The 17,502-nt window shown below is 37.7% G+C and overlaps 1 protein-coding gene across 1 annotated transcript; it reads left to right on the plus strand.

Annotated features, from left to right (window-relative positions):
- The first annotated feature begins 1,646 nt into the window (after positions 1-1,646).
- On the plus strand, positions 1,647-5,120 carry LOC123686617. The gene is made up of 2 exons (XM_045626852.1): positions 1,647-4,646; positions 4,689-5,120. Exons 1-2 carry the CDS (start codon positions 1,647-1,649, stop codon positions 5,118-5,120), a joined length of 3,432 nt encoding a protein of 1,143 aa, XP_045482808.1.
- Positions 5,121-17,502: the final 12,382 nt, after the last annotated feature.

Raw genomic sequence — 17,502 nt, forward strand, 5'->3', positions numbered from 1 at the left:
AGTTAAAAGAAGATTTTTTAGTGAAACAAATAAGACCGTTTTTCTCAGTAAAATTGTAGAAGAGACATGGTATAATGTTTACCTCATTGAGAAGTCTGATGTGAATGAACAATGGCGTGTGTTCATTAATCAATTTCTCAATATATTCAACGAATGTTTTCCCCTAAAACCGATTAATAAAAATAAGAAACACCAATATAATAATAATAACGCCCAACTTAATGAAATTAAAGCAAAACTAGACATACTATTTGTGATTTCTAATAATGATATGAAATATAAAAGTCAATATATTGCGTTGAAGAAAGAATATGACAATTTGTTGAAATTAAAAAGAAATCTAGAATATGAACAAAGAATTCAAAAATCAAGCTGCAAAATTAAATCAATGTGGGCTATTTGTAGTGAACTGACAGGAAAAAATGTTCATCAGGTCAACTCATTTAGTGAAAATTCAATACAGTTAGCAGAAAATTTCAATCAATACCTCATAAAAATAGTAAAAGATGTTCAATTTGATCAGGTTTCAGGAAACTTTTCCCTCTTGATACCGGACGCTAATCAATCAATGTTTTTGTGACCTGTGAGTGTTGATGAGCTCATGGAATTAGGAAGTCAGTTGTAAAACAAATATTGTAGTGGATATGACGGCATTCCGACTAATATTGTTAAATTTTCCATTAAAGAGCTAGCAGAAGTGCTATGTTAAATAATAAATAATTCTATGAGATTCTCAATATTCCCAGATCAATTGAAACTGGCGTCAATCAAACCGATTTTTAAAAAAGGAAACCCGGATGACCTTGGCAATTACAGGCCAATAAGTTTATTACCGGCATTTTCCAGGATTTCCGAGCTTGTTATGTGTTTCAGACTGATTACTTATATGATTGAAAATAATCTTTTTTCTCGATTCCAACACGGTTATCTGAGGGGGCGATCAACAAATACGGCCATTTACCAATTCGTGAACACAATTTTAGATAATTTAGAAAATAAAAATTTAGCCTTGGGCATATTTATTGATTTGAGAAAGGCTTTTGACTGCGTTGATTATAATATTTTGCTTCAGAAACTACAAAAATACGGAATAAGAGGTAAAGCGTATGAATGGATTAAATCATTCCTTTTCGGTAGGCGACAACAGGTTGTTATAAATAATATAAAATCTAAAATCACAGACGTCGACATAGGAATAGCACAAGGAAGTATGATAGGTCCTATTCTTTTTATTATTTATATAAATGACCTCCCATTATCATTCAATTATTCTATAACGAATTACGTCGATGATACCAATGTTTTAATTAACGCAAAGAATATCATTGAAATGAATGATAGAGTAGAAGAGTGCTTTTTAAAGATTAGTGAATGGTTTTCCATGAATAAATTATCCATAAATGAGTCTAAGACAAATGTTATACTATTTCGCACGAAACAGTCGCCAATTATTCCAAGCAACATCACTCTTGGTAATAATGTAATAATGCCTGTATCACATACAAAGTTTTTAGGTGTCCAAATCGAGGAATTCTTGAACTGGGACATTCATGTAAATAAAATGTGTTTAAAATTAGCTTCCATTGGCTATGGAATTAGAATTGTTACTCATTACATGAATGAAGAAACACTTAAAATCTTATATCATGCAAATTTTGAGTCGATGTGGGGCGAGCGGCGCCTACCTCCGGTCTGGCAACGTAAGGCCATGTCCTGTGCATCAAACTGAAAGCGATGTAGGTTTGGTCGTGTTGTCGACTCGATCCACCTCATATCGTAGGCAAGAACATCAGCAACAGGATCGGCGTGTACGCTGGACGAAAGAGGATAACTCTACTGCTGTGCGTGCACATTATATTGCACTTGAAATCGTAGGTGAGAGAGGAAAAAACTATATGCAGACGTTGGCTAATGTATGGAATGCTATGAGGCATGACAGAAGGACTTATGCCCAACTCATCTCCAACCGAGTGCGTTGGATATTAGATGAACAAAAAATATCTGCTCCAGAGCTGGAATTGATAAAGCGTAGCTGCTGGCCGGATCGGATCCTTCTTGATGATGCTGATGGTGATCCTGGGACACCAGAAACATCTTTTGAACACCAGAGTGCACCCGTGCAGCGGAGTCCACGAGGCGATGGGTCGGGCAGCTATGCTGAGGCGGTGTTCTGTAGGAATTTTATGAGGTACAGAGGAATGGACCCAGCGGTTAGACCTTCAATACCCAGACTTAGGCATTGCAAAAAGTTGCTTGAAGATCTAGAAGCTATCAATCAAATATTATCCAAAAACTTGGGAAGCGAACCATCTCCCCTCCATGTGGTGGATGTTGTTTATGCCGGTGCGGTTGCTGCTGCTGAGCTTCAGGGAAAGTCACCTCCAGGTTGGGATCGAGTTAGGGCCAGTCGTGAACCTCCTTGGAAGATCCGATTGGAAGGAAAAATAAATGGCCTCAGAAAGAAGATAGGAAAAATACATACCTTTCTGAACACTTTCCAACCAACTAGGAAGCTTTTGCGGTCTATCAGGACGCTTGCAAAAGAGCATAACATAAAAATAAACGAAGAAAATTTCCTCAGGAAGATCACTACCCTCGCTGATAACCTGAAACAAAAATCAAAGGCATTAGGAGCTAGATTGAGACGTTACAATGACAGAACAAAAAGATTCAGGAATAACAACTTATATCACTCGAACCAAAAGGAATTTTTTCGTAATCTGGAGGGAAAAGCTGGGAGCGGCGGACCGTTGCCGCAACCCGGAGCAATGGAGGACTACTGGAGGAACATCTGGGGTGAAGAGGTACATCATGATGAGCAGGCATATTGGATCGGAGAGGTGGAAGATAAATTCTCTCGGAATACGATGAATGAGATCAGGATAGAGAAGGAAGACATTGAGCAGATTCTGGAAGCTGCTAATAATTGGGCGGCACCTGGAGTAGACAAGATACATAATTTTTGGTGGAAGAACTTCACAGCTGTTCATTCTTGCTTGGCACGTTTATTTCAGAGAATGCTGCAGAACCCAGAACTGGTTCCTGATTACATGACAACTGGGATCACATATATGCTTCCAAAAGGTTCTAACTCAGCTGATCCAAAAAATTACAGGCCAATTACTTGTTTACCCACGGTGTATAAGCTACTTACTGGAGTACTAACGCGTCACATCAGAAAATTTATCAAAGATAATAAGATTCTTGCCCCTGAGCAGAATGGATGCAGGTCAAAAACTATGGGAGCTAAAGAACTTTTGATAACGGACCTTTTAATCACTAAACATGCTAGAAAAAGGTTGAGAAATATCTCGGTGGCATGGATCGATTATAAAAAGGCCTTCGATTCCGTGCCACACTCCTGGCTCCTTAAAGTTCTCAAACTGTATGGAATAAGTGGACCCGTCATTCATCTGCTGGAACGACTTATGAGCAGATGGCGAACATCGTTAAGTATAAGGTCAGAAAATACCATCATCAAAACATCTCCTATTGACATAAAGCGCGGTATTTTTCAAGGTGACACGTTTAGCCCTCTGTGGTTTTGTCTGGCCCTCAATCCGCTTAGTTCACTTCTTAACAGCACAAAGTTCGGTAACATTCTAGATAAAACACGACAAATCAAGGTAACTCATCAACTATATATGGATGATCTCAAGTTATATGCTTCCAATGAAGATCAACAGAGCAAACTTCTGGAGGTAGTGACAGCCTTCAGTAATTCTATAAATATGGAGCTTGGACTTGATAAGGGTGCGAAGATAAGCGTGAAAAGGGGAAAAATATCAAACGAAGATTCGAATACCATGAATCAGAATATGAAACAGTATCTTGAAGAAGACACCACTTACAAATACCTAGGCGTACATCAAGCCCTAGAGATAAAAAATGCAGAGATGAAGGAAGCCTTCAAGGAAAAATTCTTTCACCGTGTGGGTCAGGTAATAAGATCTAAATTGAGCTCAAAATCGATGTTCACTGCCCTGAACACCTGGGCAACCCCTAGCATAACTTATACATTTGGTATACTCACGTGGTCCACTACAGAACTCACAGCACTCGATGTGAAGGTCAGGACCATGCTGACGAAGTATGGCATACACCATCCTCATGCCTCTGTTGCTAGACTGTATCTCCAGAGACACCAAGGAGGAAGAGGGTTGGTTGGCCTGGAATCAACCCACAATCGATCTATAATGAAGCTCAGGGATTACTTCAGAAAACAGAGCTCACCTTATTTCAGGACACTTTGCCAAATCGATGACGGATATACACCTCTAAAGCTGTCTAGGGATTACTTCACACCGTCGGTCGTGGAAAATCAGCAGCTGCAGGATGAATGGAGGGGAAAGGCCCTACACGGACGATATCCTAATAGTCTGGAAGAGGAAAATGTTGATAAGAAGGAATCTCTTACTTACCTTCGAGCTGGGTACTTGTTCCCTGAAACTGAGCGTCGGCTACTTGCCATTCAGGATCAGGTGATCCCGACTAGATCCTATTTAAAGAACATAGCTGGACAGGATTTGACCTCTGATTTATGCCGCAAATGTGGTCGATCCTGTGAACATATTCAGCATGTGACATCATCATGCTCCGTGCTCGCTCCGAGGGAGTACACGGATAGGCATAATCAGATGGCGAAAGTATACCATCAAGCCATAGCTCTCAAATACTGACTCGTGAAGAACAGGCAAAAAAATCATATTTACTCACCTGCCAATGTATTGGAAAACGAGAGTTGTAGGTTGTACTGGGACACCACGATCGTCACGGATAGGCCTGTTGCGAGCAACAGACCTGATATTGTCTTGATACGGAAAGAAGATAAAACAGCCTTCGTGATAGACATAACGGTCCCAGCGGATGACAATATCTCAGAGGCCTGTAGGGAGAAGATCGCGAAGTACTATGATCTTTCCTTTGAAATGAAGAACATATATCAGCTCAAGTCTGCTGTGGTGGTGCCACTGATCATATCCGTTAACGGTCTCATCGAGAAACATCTTCGAGAGAACACAAAGATACTGCAACTGGAAAGCTCACTCATCTCTGACGCCCAAAGGGAGGTCATCTTGGGTACTACACGCATAGTCAGACGGTTTCTACATTGCGCTTGATTTTGCCTTGGCTACTGGCTCGGCTTGATCTCGAATGCCCTAAATGGTGGTAAAATAGCTTTTTTGATGGCAATTTCGGCAATATGCCATACCTTGGGTAAAAATTCAACGGTTCATGAGTTATTGGGATTCTTATGAAAAAAAAGGTGGCGATGAGGACTCACATCTTTTTGAATATTTCAGCAGAAAAAGCCTTTTTCGAAAAAAATTTGTTTTTTTTCGTTCACGCAAATACGTAGTATTATAAGACTGTTTTCGGCTTGGACCAAAAATGTACAGGGTGTTTATAAGAGGATCATGAACTTAGACAACTCAAATTCATCAAAACTCAAGATTTTCAAATTAGAACCTATATTTTTTATTATTTCTGTCGATTCTACGTACTAAAATAGTGGGGGTTACTTCAGCAAACCCTATACCTAAAATGAATACTTCAAGAGTTATCGGGAAAGAACTTCAAATGAGGAAAAACCGCTATTTATAACTGTGGAAATAACTGTCTGTTATTTCCGTAAAACACAGAAAGAAAATAAAATTCGATGTTTGGATAACTAAATTTGACATATCAAGAATTGTAATGAATTATTCGTAATTGAAAATTGTATTGGTTTATGGATTTCTCAACAATACCAACGAAAAATTAATTAAAATTCATGAAATGTAAAATTTAGTTATCCAAACATCGAATTTTATTTTCTTTCTGTGTTTTACGGAAATAACAGACAGTTATTTCCACTGTTATAAATAGCGGTTTTTCCTCATTTGAAGTTCTTCCCCGATAACTCTTGAAGTATTCATTTTAGGTATAGGGTTTGCTGAAGTAACCCCCACTATTTTTGTACGTAGAATCGACAGAAATAATAAAAAATATAGGTTCTAATTTGAAAATCTTGAGTTTTGATTAATTTGAGTTGTCCAAGTTCATGATCCTCTTATAAACACCATGTACATTTTTGGTCCAAGCCGAAAACAGTCTTATAATACTACGTATTTGCGTAAACGAAACAAAACAAATTTTTTTCGAAAAAGGCATTTTCTGCTGAAATATTCAAAAAGATGTGAGTCCTCATCGCCACCTTTTTTTTCATAAGAATCCCAATAACTCATGAACCGTTGAATTTTTACTCAAGGTATGGCATATTGCCGAAATTTCCATAAAAAAAGCTATCTAATGATGCAATAATATACTGGGTGTGCCATTTGAAATAAGGAAGTGTTAGTCTGTTTCCGGTATAACCGGAAGTTGTAAAAATCTGAAAATATTTTAGGGAGAAAGATCATTGTCTCAAACCCCAATATGCAAATTTTCAGCTCAAAATTATGATTAGTTTTCCAGAAACGTCTAATAGGCCATCGAGTTTGGGACACCCGATATATATATATATATATTTTTTTTTTTTTTTTTTTTTTTTTTTAATCACCGTTGTAGGGTAAGGCTTCGAGGTTGCCGGTTCCTCACAGAACAAGGCAACACTCAATTGCTAGTGAGGAAACTTCTCACAATTCTCGTGGTCCACAAGATCACCTCCTTCTGCGCCTTCTCTATTAGGTCTTCGTGAAGTCCAAGTTTCGCTGTGTTCCCAGTCAGATGCATCTCAACCAGCCAGCACCAGCCAACCACCAGCAATATATATATATATATATATATATATATATATTTTTTTTTTTTTTTTTTTTTTTTTTAATCACCTTAATAGGGTTTGGCTGTCGATAATGCCGGATCGGTCGGATCAAGACATTTATCAGCTGGTGGTCAGGAAACTTCGGACTATTCGGGTGGTCCATAAGATGACCTCCTTCTGCGCTTTTTCAATCAGTTTTTCGTCAAGTCCCAGCCTTTCCGTGTTTTCCGCCAGATGCTTTTCAACAAGTCCATTGGTGGTGATGATGAGAGGAAGAATTGTTGTTGAGGTAAGATGGTTTATTTCCTTCAGCTCAAAAGCGAGGTCATGATATTTGACAATTTTTTCAGTATGCGCTTTGTCAGCATTATCATCCGCTGGTATGGTTATGTCGAGTATTGTCACCTTCTTTGGATCTTTTTCGAAGATGACGATGTCAGGTCGGTTGTGGGCAATCGATCTGTCCGTGGCGAAAGGATGGTCCCAGTAGAGTTTTACCTTATCATTCTCCATGAAATCCCGAGGTAAGTATTCATGTATTTTTTTGGATGTTTTCAGCAACCCGTATTTTATGGCGATGGCCTGATGGTATGCCTTAGCCATGGCATTGTGGCGTTCTGTATATGCCCTGGGTGCGAGTACAGGGCATGATGATGTGATGTGTTGTATGGATTCAACGTGCTGTGAGCATTTACGGCATTTATCATTAAGTATATTACATCCTGCTATATTTTTCAGGTATGACCTTGTTGGGACAACCTGATCCTGAATGGCTGCTAGTCTGCCTTCCGTCTCCGCATACAGATACCCGTTTCTGAGGTAAGTTAGGGACCTTTCCCGATCCACATTGTTTCTTTTGAGGGCCGTTGGATATCTACCGTGGAGTGCTCTACCATGCCACTCTTCAGTTAATTGTGCAATATCAGGGGGTTGAGATTGTTGGTCTGTGGATGCTAGGTTTATATATATATATATATATATATATATATATATATATATATATATATATATATATATATATATATATATATATATATATATATATATCAACAATTTTAATTCCCAATATACAACAATAGTTATAAGTATGATAAGGGGTGTGGGAAAATTGATAAGTGTTATAATTTCACTCTTCTTTATTTCATTTAGTCGACGTTTCGATCCCGATGGGGACCTTCTTCAGGACTCTACAATAGCAATAGAAAACAGTCAAAAATATGGCAACCACAAAACATGTAAAAATAGTACATACCGAAATACAGAGTTGTAAAGATCTTATTTGAACACAAATCAATAGCTCTCAAGAAAGCAATGAACAAGAACATCAACAAATTTAGCGAAAAAAGATCTTATATTTCGTTAGCACAAGAGTAGAAATCAATTATCATATGTAAATAAGGTAAACAGAAAAATCAACAAAATGAGAGGTTGTCAAAAATGCTGTCAACCAGACTTGCCACAGAATACACGCACATGACAAATGAAACATAGAATAGCATTAAATCACACTTGGTCGCAGTAATTCACTCTCACCGAACTCAGAACAAATGCGATTATTGAAAGACTCCATGAACCGAATCCAATCCCCTCTCACAGAAATAGTCCGGAACACAGATTTCATTATTACGTTATCCCGACTGTAGAACTTGTGAAAATATTCATTCCATTTGATCCGTCCAATTCTCTGCCACCAAACTGGTCATAATGAATCAAATAAGTATAGATGGAGCTAATATTGTTTACATCCCTTCTGTAATTCATAGAACAAGTGTGTCGTTTAATATGGTACATCTCTAAGAAACATCTTTTCTTTCCACTAACTGCACATTCAAGAATTTTGGTGGAATCATAATCCATTGGGTGATCTTTGTCCCGGGTATGGTCTGCTAGGGCACAAATCTTATTTGGATTCTTGATGTCGCTCTTGTGTTGAGCAATCCTTCTCTTCAAAAGCTGAGATGTCTGACCAATATACACCTCACTACATATTGAACATGGAATACAATACACCACACCACTCATATTATCAACAGTCATCCTATCTTTCACTCGACTGTATAGTCTGTCAATTTTAAAATAAGATTTCGGAATCAATTTAATTTGTGTGGTCTTTAGGAGGTTAATTAATGCATTAGTCATACCATTTATTAGGGGAATAGAAGAGTAAAGAATTCTATCTACGTTCTCAGTGTCCACAGTGGTGGATGCGCCCCTCTCTCCATTCGTTGGCTGTCTCGAAGGAGTGGTATTGTATATCAATCTGGACAACAACCTCTTTGGGTATCCATTCTCTAGCATCAATTGTAACAATAACCTCAGATTCTGCTGCCTTAGACTTGGATGGGCAACTTTTTCGATGCGATTCTTCAATCCTAAAATCATGTTTACCTTTTGTCCATGTGGATGATTGGAAAAATAGTGTAAGTATCTCCCTGAACTTGTTGGCTTTCGGTACCAATCCAGAATCAGCCTATTTCGTTCTAAACAGGTTCAACAGTGAACATGAAAGTATACAGTTTACGTTGGAGGAAGAAACAGCGAGTGGTGTCCCATTCCTGGATACAAGGGTGATTCGAACACCGGAAAATAGGCTGATTCTGGATTGGTACCGAAAGCCAACAAGTTCAGGGAGATACTTACACTATTTTTCCAATCATCCACATGGACAAAAGGTAAACATGATTTTAGGATTGAAGAATCGCATCGAAAAAGTTGCCCATCCAAGTCTAAGGCAGCAGAATCTGAGGTTATTGTTACAATTGATGCTAGAGAATGGATACCCAAAGAGGTTGTTGTCCAGATTGATATACAATACCACTCCTTCGAGACAGCCAACGAATGGAGAGAGGGGCGCATCCACCACTGTGGACACTGAGAACATAGATAGAATTCTTTACTCTTCTATTCCCCTAATAAATGGTATGACTAATGCATTAATTAACCTCCTAAAGACCACACAAATTAAATTGATTCCGAAATCTTATTTTAAAATTGACAGACTATACAGTCGAGTGAAAGATAGGATGACTGTTGATAATATGAGTGGTGTGGTGTATTGTATTCCATGTTCAATATGTAGTGAGGTGTATATTGGTCAGACATCTCAGCTTTTGAAGAGAAGGATTGCTCAACACAAGAGCGACATCAAGAATCCAAATAAGATTTGTGCCCTAGCAGACCATACCCGGGACAAAGATCACCCAATGGATTATGATTCCACCAAAATTCTTGAATGTGCAGTTAGTGGAAAGAAAAGATGTTTCTTAGAGATGTACCATATTAAACGACACACTTGTTCTATGAATTACAGAAGGGATGTAAACAATATTAGCTCCATCTATACTTATTTGATTCATTATGACCAGTTTGGTGGCAGAGAATTGGACGGATCAAATGGAATGAATATTTTCACAAGTTCTACAGTCGGGATAACGTAATAATGAAATCTGTGTTCCGGACTATTTCTGTGAGAGGGGATTGGATTCGGTTCATGGAGTCTTTCAATAATCGCATTTGTTCTGAGTTCGGTGAGAGTGAATTACTACGACCAAGTGTGATTTAATGCTATTCTATGTTTCATTTGTCATGTGCGTGTATTCTGTGGCAAGTCTGGTTGACAGCATTTTTGACAACCTCTCATTTTGTTGATTTTTCTGTTTACCTTATTTACATATGATAATTGATTTCTACTCTTGTGCTAACGAAATATAAGATCTTTTTTCGCTAAATTTGTTGATGTTCTTGTTCATTGCTTTCTTGAGAGCTATTGATTTGTGTTCAAATAAGATCTTTACAACTCTGTATTTCGGTATGTACTATTTTTACATGTTTTGTGGTTGCCATATTTTTGACTGTTTTCTATTGCTATTGTAGAGTCCTGAAGAAGGTCCCCATCGGGATCGAAACGTCGACTAAATGAAATAAAGAAGAGTGAAATTATAACACTTATCAATTTTCCCACACCCCTTATCATACTTATAACTATATATATATATATATATATATATATATATATATTTTTTTTTTTTCACCATTTATCGGGTTGGTACGTGAGACAACCGGGCTGATTTTTCAGCCAAGATTGTTCTCAGGAGCTGGTCAAGAACCTCCTGACTATCCGCGTAGTGCCCAAAATATATATATATATATATATTTTTTTTTTTTTTTACCTTCACACGCAATGTGTATATATATATATATATATATATATATATATATATATATTTCTTGATTGGTATAGAAAGCCCTCGAGCTCAGGTAGATACTTGCATTATTTTTCCAACCACCCTCAGAGACAAAAAATCAATATGGTTACAGGATTGAAGAATCGTATACAAAGGATATCACACCCGACTCTAAAGGAGAAGAATATGAAACTATTATATCAGTTGATGCTTGAAAATGGTTACCCCAAGAACCTCTTAAAGAAATTGATACACAATTCATCGAATTCTGGACAGCCACAGAATAACGATGAAATCGCATCCACCAATTTAGATCAGAGAATTATATTTAATTCCATTCCACTGATTAATATAATGACAAAATCCTTAATAAACTTATTAAAAACTGATAATATCAAAGTGATACCTAGAACTGAATTTAAATTAAAGAGACTTTATAGTAATTTGAAAGATAGGATAGAAACTGAAAAGAAAAGCTGTGTTGTATACAGAATACCCTGTCAAAATTGTGATGAGGTGTATATCGGACAAACATCCCAACAACTTAAAAGAAGAATAACCCAACATATTAGCGACATTAAGAATCCTAGAAAGATATGTGCACTGGCAGAACATGTAAGATCAGTTGACCATCGAATGGACTATGATTCGGTGATAGTCTTGGAGTGCGAGGAGAATATGAGAAAAAGATGTTTCCTGGAGATGATTCACATTAAGCGACATGAAAATTCCATGAACTACAGAAAGGATATACAGAATATAAGCAACATTTATTCATATCTAATACATTCAAACCAACTTAGTGAGAGTGAGTTGTTGATCTCAAGTTCTATGTTCTCGAATGTCAGTTGAAGATCTATGATGTTCTATGAACCCGACCTAACCCCTTTCGTTTTTTACGCAGTTGTCAGATGAATGAAGGAAGTTTTTCAAAAAGAAGTTTTCAAGAGAATAAAGAAGTGTGTGATATCAAAGACGTTATTGTATTAAAGACTATTTTGTGTTCAAAAATAATTTTCCCTCCAAATCTGTATAAGATTCAGTGCAACTTAAGATCTGGTAACTCTTCGCATTTCGGTGCGTTTTAACATGTTGTCTCTTCTGCAATGTTTGTGTTATATTTGTATGTTGTTTGTTTTATAGAAGTCCTGAAGAAGATCCCAACCAAGGATCGAAACGTCGACTGATGAAATAAAGGAGATAGTAACAATTGAAGTTTTTCCAACACCCCTTAAACCATTGTTTATATATATATATATATATATATATATATATATCGGGTGTCCCAAGGTGAGTGGCCTATTAGATTATTATGGAAACTATTGATGGTAAAGATTTCAAATTTTGTGGATAGATATTTGGCCAGTTAAGGTACATTTGTAAAATAATTTCACATTTCCAGTGTTGCCGGATGTACGACAATTTGGCAACAACTTTGTTATTTTGAATGGGACATCCGGTATTTCTATTTTTTTATGATACTCCATAAAATATTAAATCTATTCACTCTTACTTTTCCATCCCTATCTTCAACGGTTTTTGAGTTATTAATTATTTTTCGAAATTTTAGATCAAATTGGCGTATTACGAAAATGACTCTAGTTCGCTCAATATTTGAGATTTAAGTCAGAAATTTTGCAAGTCGTTAGATATTGATCTGATCTGTGTCACTGCTTTTGAATTATGGTTGTCAATAATACAGGACGGACCAAAAAAAATCATCATTTGCCAAGTTACAAAATAGTAAAAAAGTCTGTGTAAGTGAATAGAAAAATTGTAGAATGTGTTGTACTGATTCCAAAAATTGAAAAATATACTAGGTGTCTAATTTGAAAAAATAGACTTTTTTACAATTTTGTAACTTGGCAAATGATGATTTTTTTTGGTCCGTCCTGTATTATTGACAACCATAATTCAAAAGCAGTGACACAGATCAGATCAATATCTAACGACTCGCAAAATTTCTGACTTGAATCTCAAATATTGAGCGAACTAGAGTCATTTTCGTAATACGCCAATTTGATCTAAAATTTCGAAAAATAATTAATAACTCAAAAACCGTTGAAGATAGGGATGGAAAAGTAAGAGTGAATAGATTTAATATTTTATGGAGTATCATAAAAAAATAGAAATACCGGATGTCCCATTCAAAATAACAAAGTTGTTGCCAAATTGTCGTACATCCGGCAACACTGGAAATGTGAAATTATTTTACAAATGTACCTTAACTGGCCAAATATCTATCCACAAAATTTGAAATCTTTACCATCAATAGTTTCCATAATAATCTAATAGGCCACTCACCTTGGGACACCCGATATATATATATATATATATATATATAAATTTTTAAATCAACCTCACTCGTCGACATATTGCGACATATATATATATATATATATATATTTTTTTTCCCTTCACACTTTCGTGGTTATATAGGATCAACCGGGTGGGAGCACCAAGGTAAAATCCTGTCGTCACCTTATATATATATATATATATATATATATATTGTCTCCAGATAACAGTCGAATTCCCTTAAAGATTCACGATATATATATATATATATATATATATATATATATATATATATATATATATATATATATATATAACAAAAATAACCATAGTCAAGATGTTCCACGTAAAAAAAATCGCAATATAAAGATAAACACAACATCGAGTGAAATGGTAAATACCAATGCTGTCAAAGAAAACGATAACCTTGAAACAGACAAACAAACACAGAATACTAATAATTCCATATTAACCACCACGGTAGAAAAATCGGACACTACGTCGTCTTGCGCATCTGTCACGATCCTTGACAAACACATTGCCAATAATGTAAATATAAACAAGGAAAGGAAAGGTAAACAAGATCTAAATGAACAGGACGGCTTTCAAGAAGTCATAAGGAAAAATCGTAAACGACAAAAGAAAGTGAATGTTGGTTCCAGAATAGAAGTAGATGAGTCAACATTTAAATCATTCAAGCCCAACAAGGGATCAAAGAAGATATGGTTATTTATCTCAGAGTTAATGAATCTGTCCAAGAACAAGAAATAAAAAATTATATATCAGCTAAAAGCTATTCAGAAATTGATCAAATATCAGTGATGTTATTGAAAACGAGGTCAAATCAAGCAGGTTTCAAGAGCTTTATGGTAAGAGTTCCTTTAACACTTAAAGAGGAAGTATACAAAAATGAATTCTGGCCTGTTGGTATTTCCTTTGCTAGATTCAATTTTATGAGAGGACAACATTTTTTAGATACGTGATGAAGCCGAATTGCGGATGCGTTCTCTCAATTCGGCATCATCACGTATGGGTGTTGCGTATACTTTGTCTTGTAGGCAGCCCCAATATTAAAAGTCCAGAGGATTTAGGTCTTCATGTACCCATCCTTGGTACAGAAAGACTCGTCGCTCCAAATAATAAAAGTCCATAGGATTTAGGTCAGGTGAACGAGGAGGCCACAAAATTTCCCCTTCTCTTCCAATCCACCGGTGGGGATAAGTTCTATTCAAGTATGCGGTAACTTCAAGTCCGTAATGTGCTGGGCATCCATCATGTTGAAACCACAGACTACGTCGCAGCGCCAGTGGCACATCTTCCAATAAAATGGGCTGCTGGTTGGTTAAAAATTCCAAATAATTGTTTGCGTTCAGTGATGGCGGCAGTTCGATCGGGCCCAAAATTGCACCATTAAATATTCCAGTCGATAAATTGATCTTGAATCGATATTGTGATCTATCTTCTCTCACCTCGTGTGGATTTATGATATTCCAACTATGCAAATTGTGGAGATTCATGTACCCATCCTTGGTACATGTAAAATTGTACCAACCGTAAGGGCAGAACTATTGAAAGGGGCAAAAATTAATTATTTTCAAAAAAAAAAAATATCTCGAAAACGGTAAGACTTTTATAATGGGAATTTTGTCATAGCAGGTGGGTTATCCTTTGATCTACATTCCCCCTCGGTTTGACGTGGTCTTTACGGGACACCCTGTATATGGTGCGGTATGAAGTGTTGAATAAGTTGTTTTTGAAGGCCTAGTAGTTGGTGCACGACCTTCCCCATGTTGTTGTGTCGGTTTAGATATTTAGTGCCCGCGATTGATGAGCATCCCGAAGACAGATGTTGGACTGACTCCTCGGCGGCGTTGCATAGCCTGCACTTCGTAGTTTCCACTTGTTGTTTGAGGATGTATTTTATGTATGTTCTAGTCGGAACAACCTGGTCCTGTATGGCCAGGAATGTTCCTTCTGTTTGTGGAAAGAGGTATCCTTGAGTCAGGTATGTATTAGAGCTCTGCAAGTCCACTTCCACCTGATGCAAGCTAGCATAAAACCTGCCGTGCAGTGGTTTGGCTTGCCAGGCCTGTCTGAATTTTTCTAAGCGGTTTTCTCTTACAGCTACATCCTCATCGGTTACTCTCGGTGAAGCGGTTGCAGCCACCCATTGATGAACAGGTAAGTTCGTTTTGAGGAAATATTTATTGATATTTTCTTTTTCTTTCAGACATGCCTCCTCAAGGTTAGTCATTCCTCGTCCGCCCTCTTTTCGAGGTAAGTATAGCCTTTCAATCGCTGAGTTTGGGTGCAGCATGCCATGTCGTGTCAGTGAGGTCCGGATACTTCTATCGACCTGTTCTAGGTCTGTTTTCGACCAGGTGAGTAATCCAGCCATGTATGTGAATGGGGGAATGGCCCAGATGTTTATTGCCATTAGTTTATTTTTTGCTGACAAATGCGATTTGAGTATTTTCCGCACCCTTCTGAGCAGTTCATTTTTGGTGTCCTCTTTATTTTCCTTATGCCTGATTTCATAGGTCTGTTGTATTTCTAAGTATTTGTAGCGGTCCTCCGTTCTCAAGCTGGCTACTTCTCGTCCATCTGACAATACGATATTTTCTTCCTCTGACATCTTTCCTCTTTTAACGTTAACTGTTGCACACTTTTCGAGTCCAAAAGACATACCAATATCCTCACTAAATTTTCGAACCAACTCCAGAAGTCCTTCCAGTTGTTTCCTGCCTCTAGCATATAACTTAAGATCATCCATGTAAAACAGATGCGTAAGCTTGGCTTGATCGTTTATAGAGTAGGCATATGCGGATCTGTTCAGCATTCTGCTGAGTATGTTGAGAGCCAGACAGAACCACAATGGGCTCAAGCTATCTCCCTGGAATATTCCTCTTCTGATCTCTACGTCTGTTGTTTTGTAGGTAGCTTTGCCATCACGGACTTTGAGCGTAGTGCGCCATGTCGACATCAGGTATTGCAGCAATGCGATCACCTGGGGATTTACTTTGTATATCTTTGGTACTTCAATCAACCACGAGTGAGGAACCGAATCAAATGCTTTTTGATAATCTATCCAGGCCATCGAGATGTTCTTCAATTTCTTTTTTGCCTGTTTGGTAAGCATGTTGTCGATTATCAAGAGCTCCTTGCTTCCTCGTCCTTTCCTTTTACATCCGTTTTGTTCCCAGGCCATAATGTTGTTATTTTTCAAGTGGCTATTAATCTTGAACGCAATTGTGGAGGTGAGGATCTTATATGCAGAGGATAGGCAGGTAATCGGCCTGTAGTTGCCTGGTTGATTGAGGTCCCCCTTCCTTGGTAGTAAATGAGTAATGCCGTGAGTGAAATATTCTGGTACGCTGTGCGGGTTTTCAAGCGCTTTCTGGATGAACCGTGAGAGTACTTCATGCGTTGAAGTGAGTGACTTCCACCAGTAGTTATGGATGCCATCAACACCAGGTGACGTCCAGTTTTTAAGCCTATTAATTGTCGCGCGCACATCTTCCTCACTCACAGTAACAGCAGCCATTTCTCTCAGATTGCGCTGTTCTTCAATTTCAGTTTTAATCCAATGAGCTTCGGTGTTGTGTTTTTGTCCCTGCGACCAGATATCTGACCAGTACCTTTCGACCTCCTCCAGTTTTGGGGGTGCTGATTGTGGTTTCCCAGTATCGTCATCAAGGGCCCTGAAGAATTTCTTTTGATTGCTCGTAAATAAGTTGTTTTGCCGATATCTCTGTGTTCTTTTATTATATCGCCTCAGTCTGTTTCCCATCGCTGCAATCTTTTGTTTTAAGTTCTCCGCATGTGTCCTCAGCCGTAGATGGTATTGAGCTTCGCCTCGTTTCAGCTTCAGTTTTCGTGCGTATTGTTGTATTTTTTCTTTCACCCTATTACTAGGGTTTTCAGTACCAAGGTAGGAATGAAGCAATCCGATTTCTTTTCGGAGTGTGGTGATCTTTTTTTCAATGCGGGTTTCCCAAGGTGGTCTTTGAGGTGACAGGTTTTTGTGGTTCAGAACTGTATTTTTTGTTTGCTGGATATCGTTGGTTACAGCGGCCGCACAGTACACGTTATGACAGAGTTCTTCCAGATCTGCTGAGGCGGTAATGAACTCACTCAAGGCTGAATTGATGGCTTGCATTGTACACTTCGTGTTCTTATTTTGTTTTATTTTGGAAATTCTTGGCCTCACATCCATTGGTACCCCCCTCCATTTCTGACTAGCTTCCTGAAAAAGCGCCTGGATTCCCAGAGCAGCTT

The sequence above is a fragment of the Harmonia axyridis genome, chromosome X (assembly GCF_914767665.1).
Source record: "Harmonia axyridis chromosome X, icHarAxyr1.1, whole genome shotgun sequence".
Classification (NCBI taxonomy): Eukaryota; Metazoa; Arthropoda; class Insecta; order Coleoptera; family Coccinellidae; genus Harmonia; species Harmonia axyridis.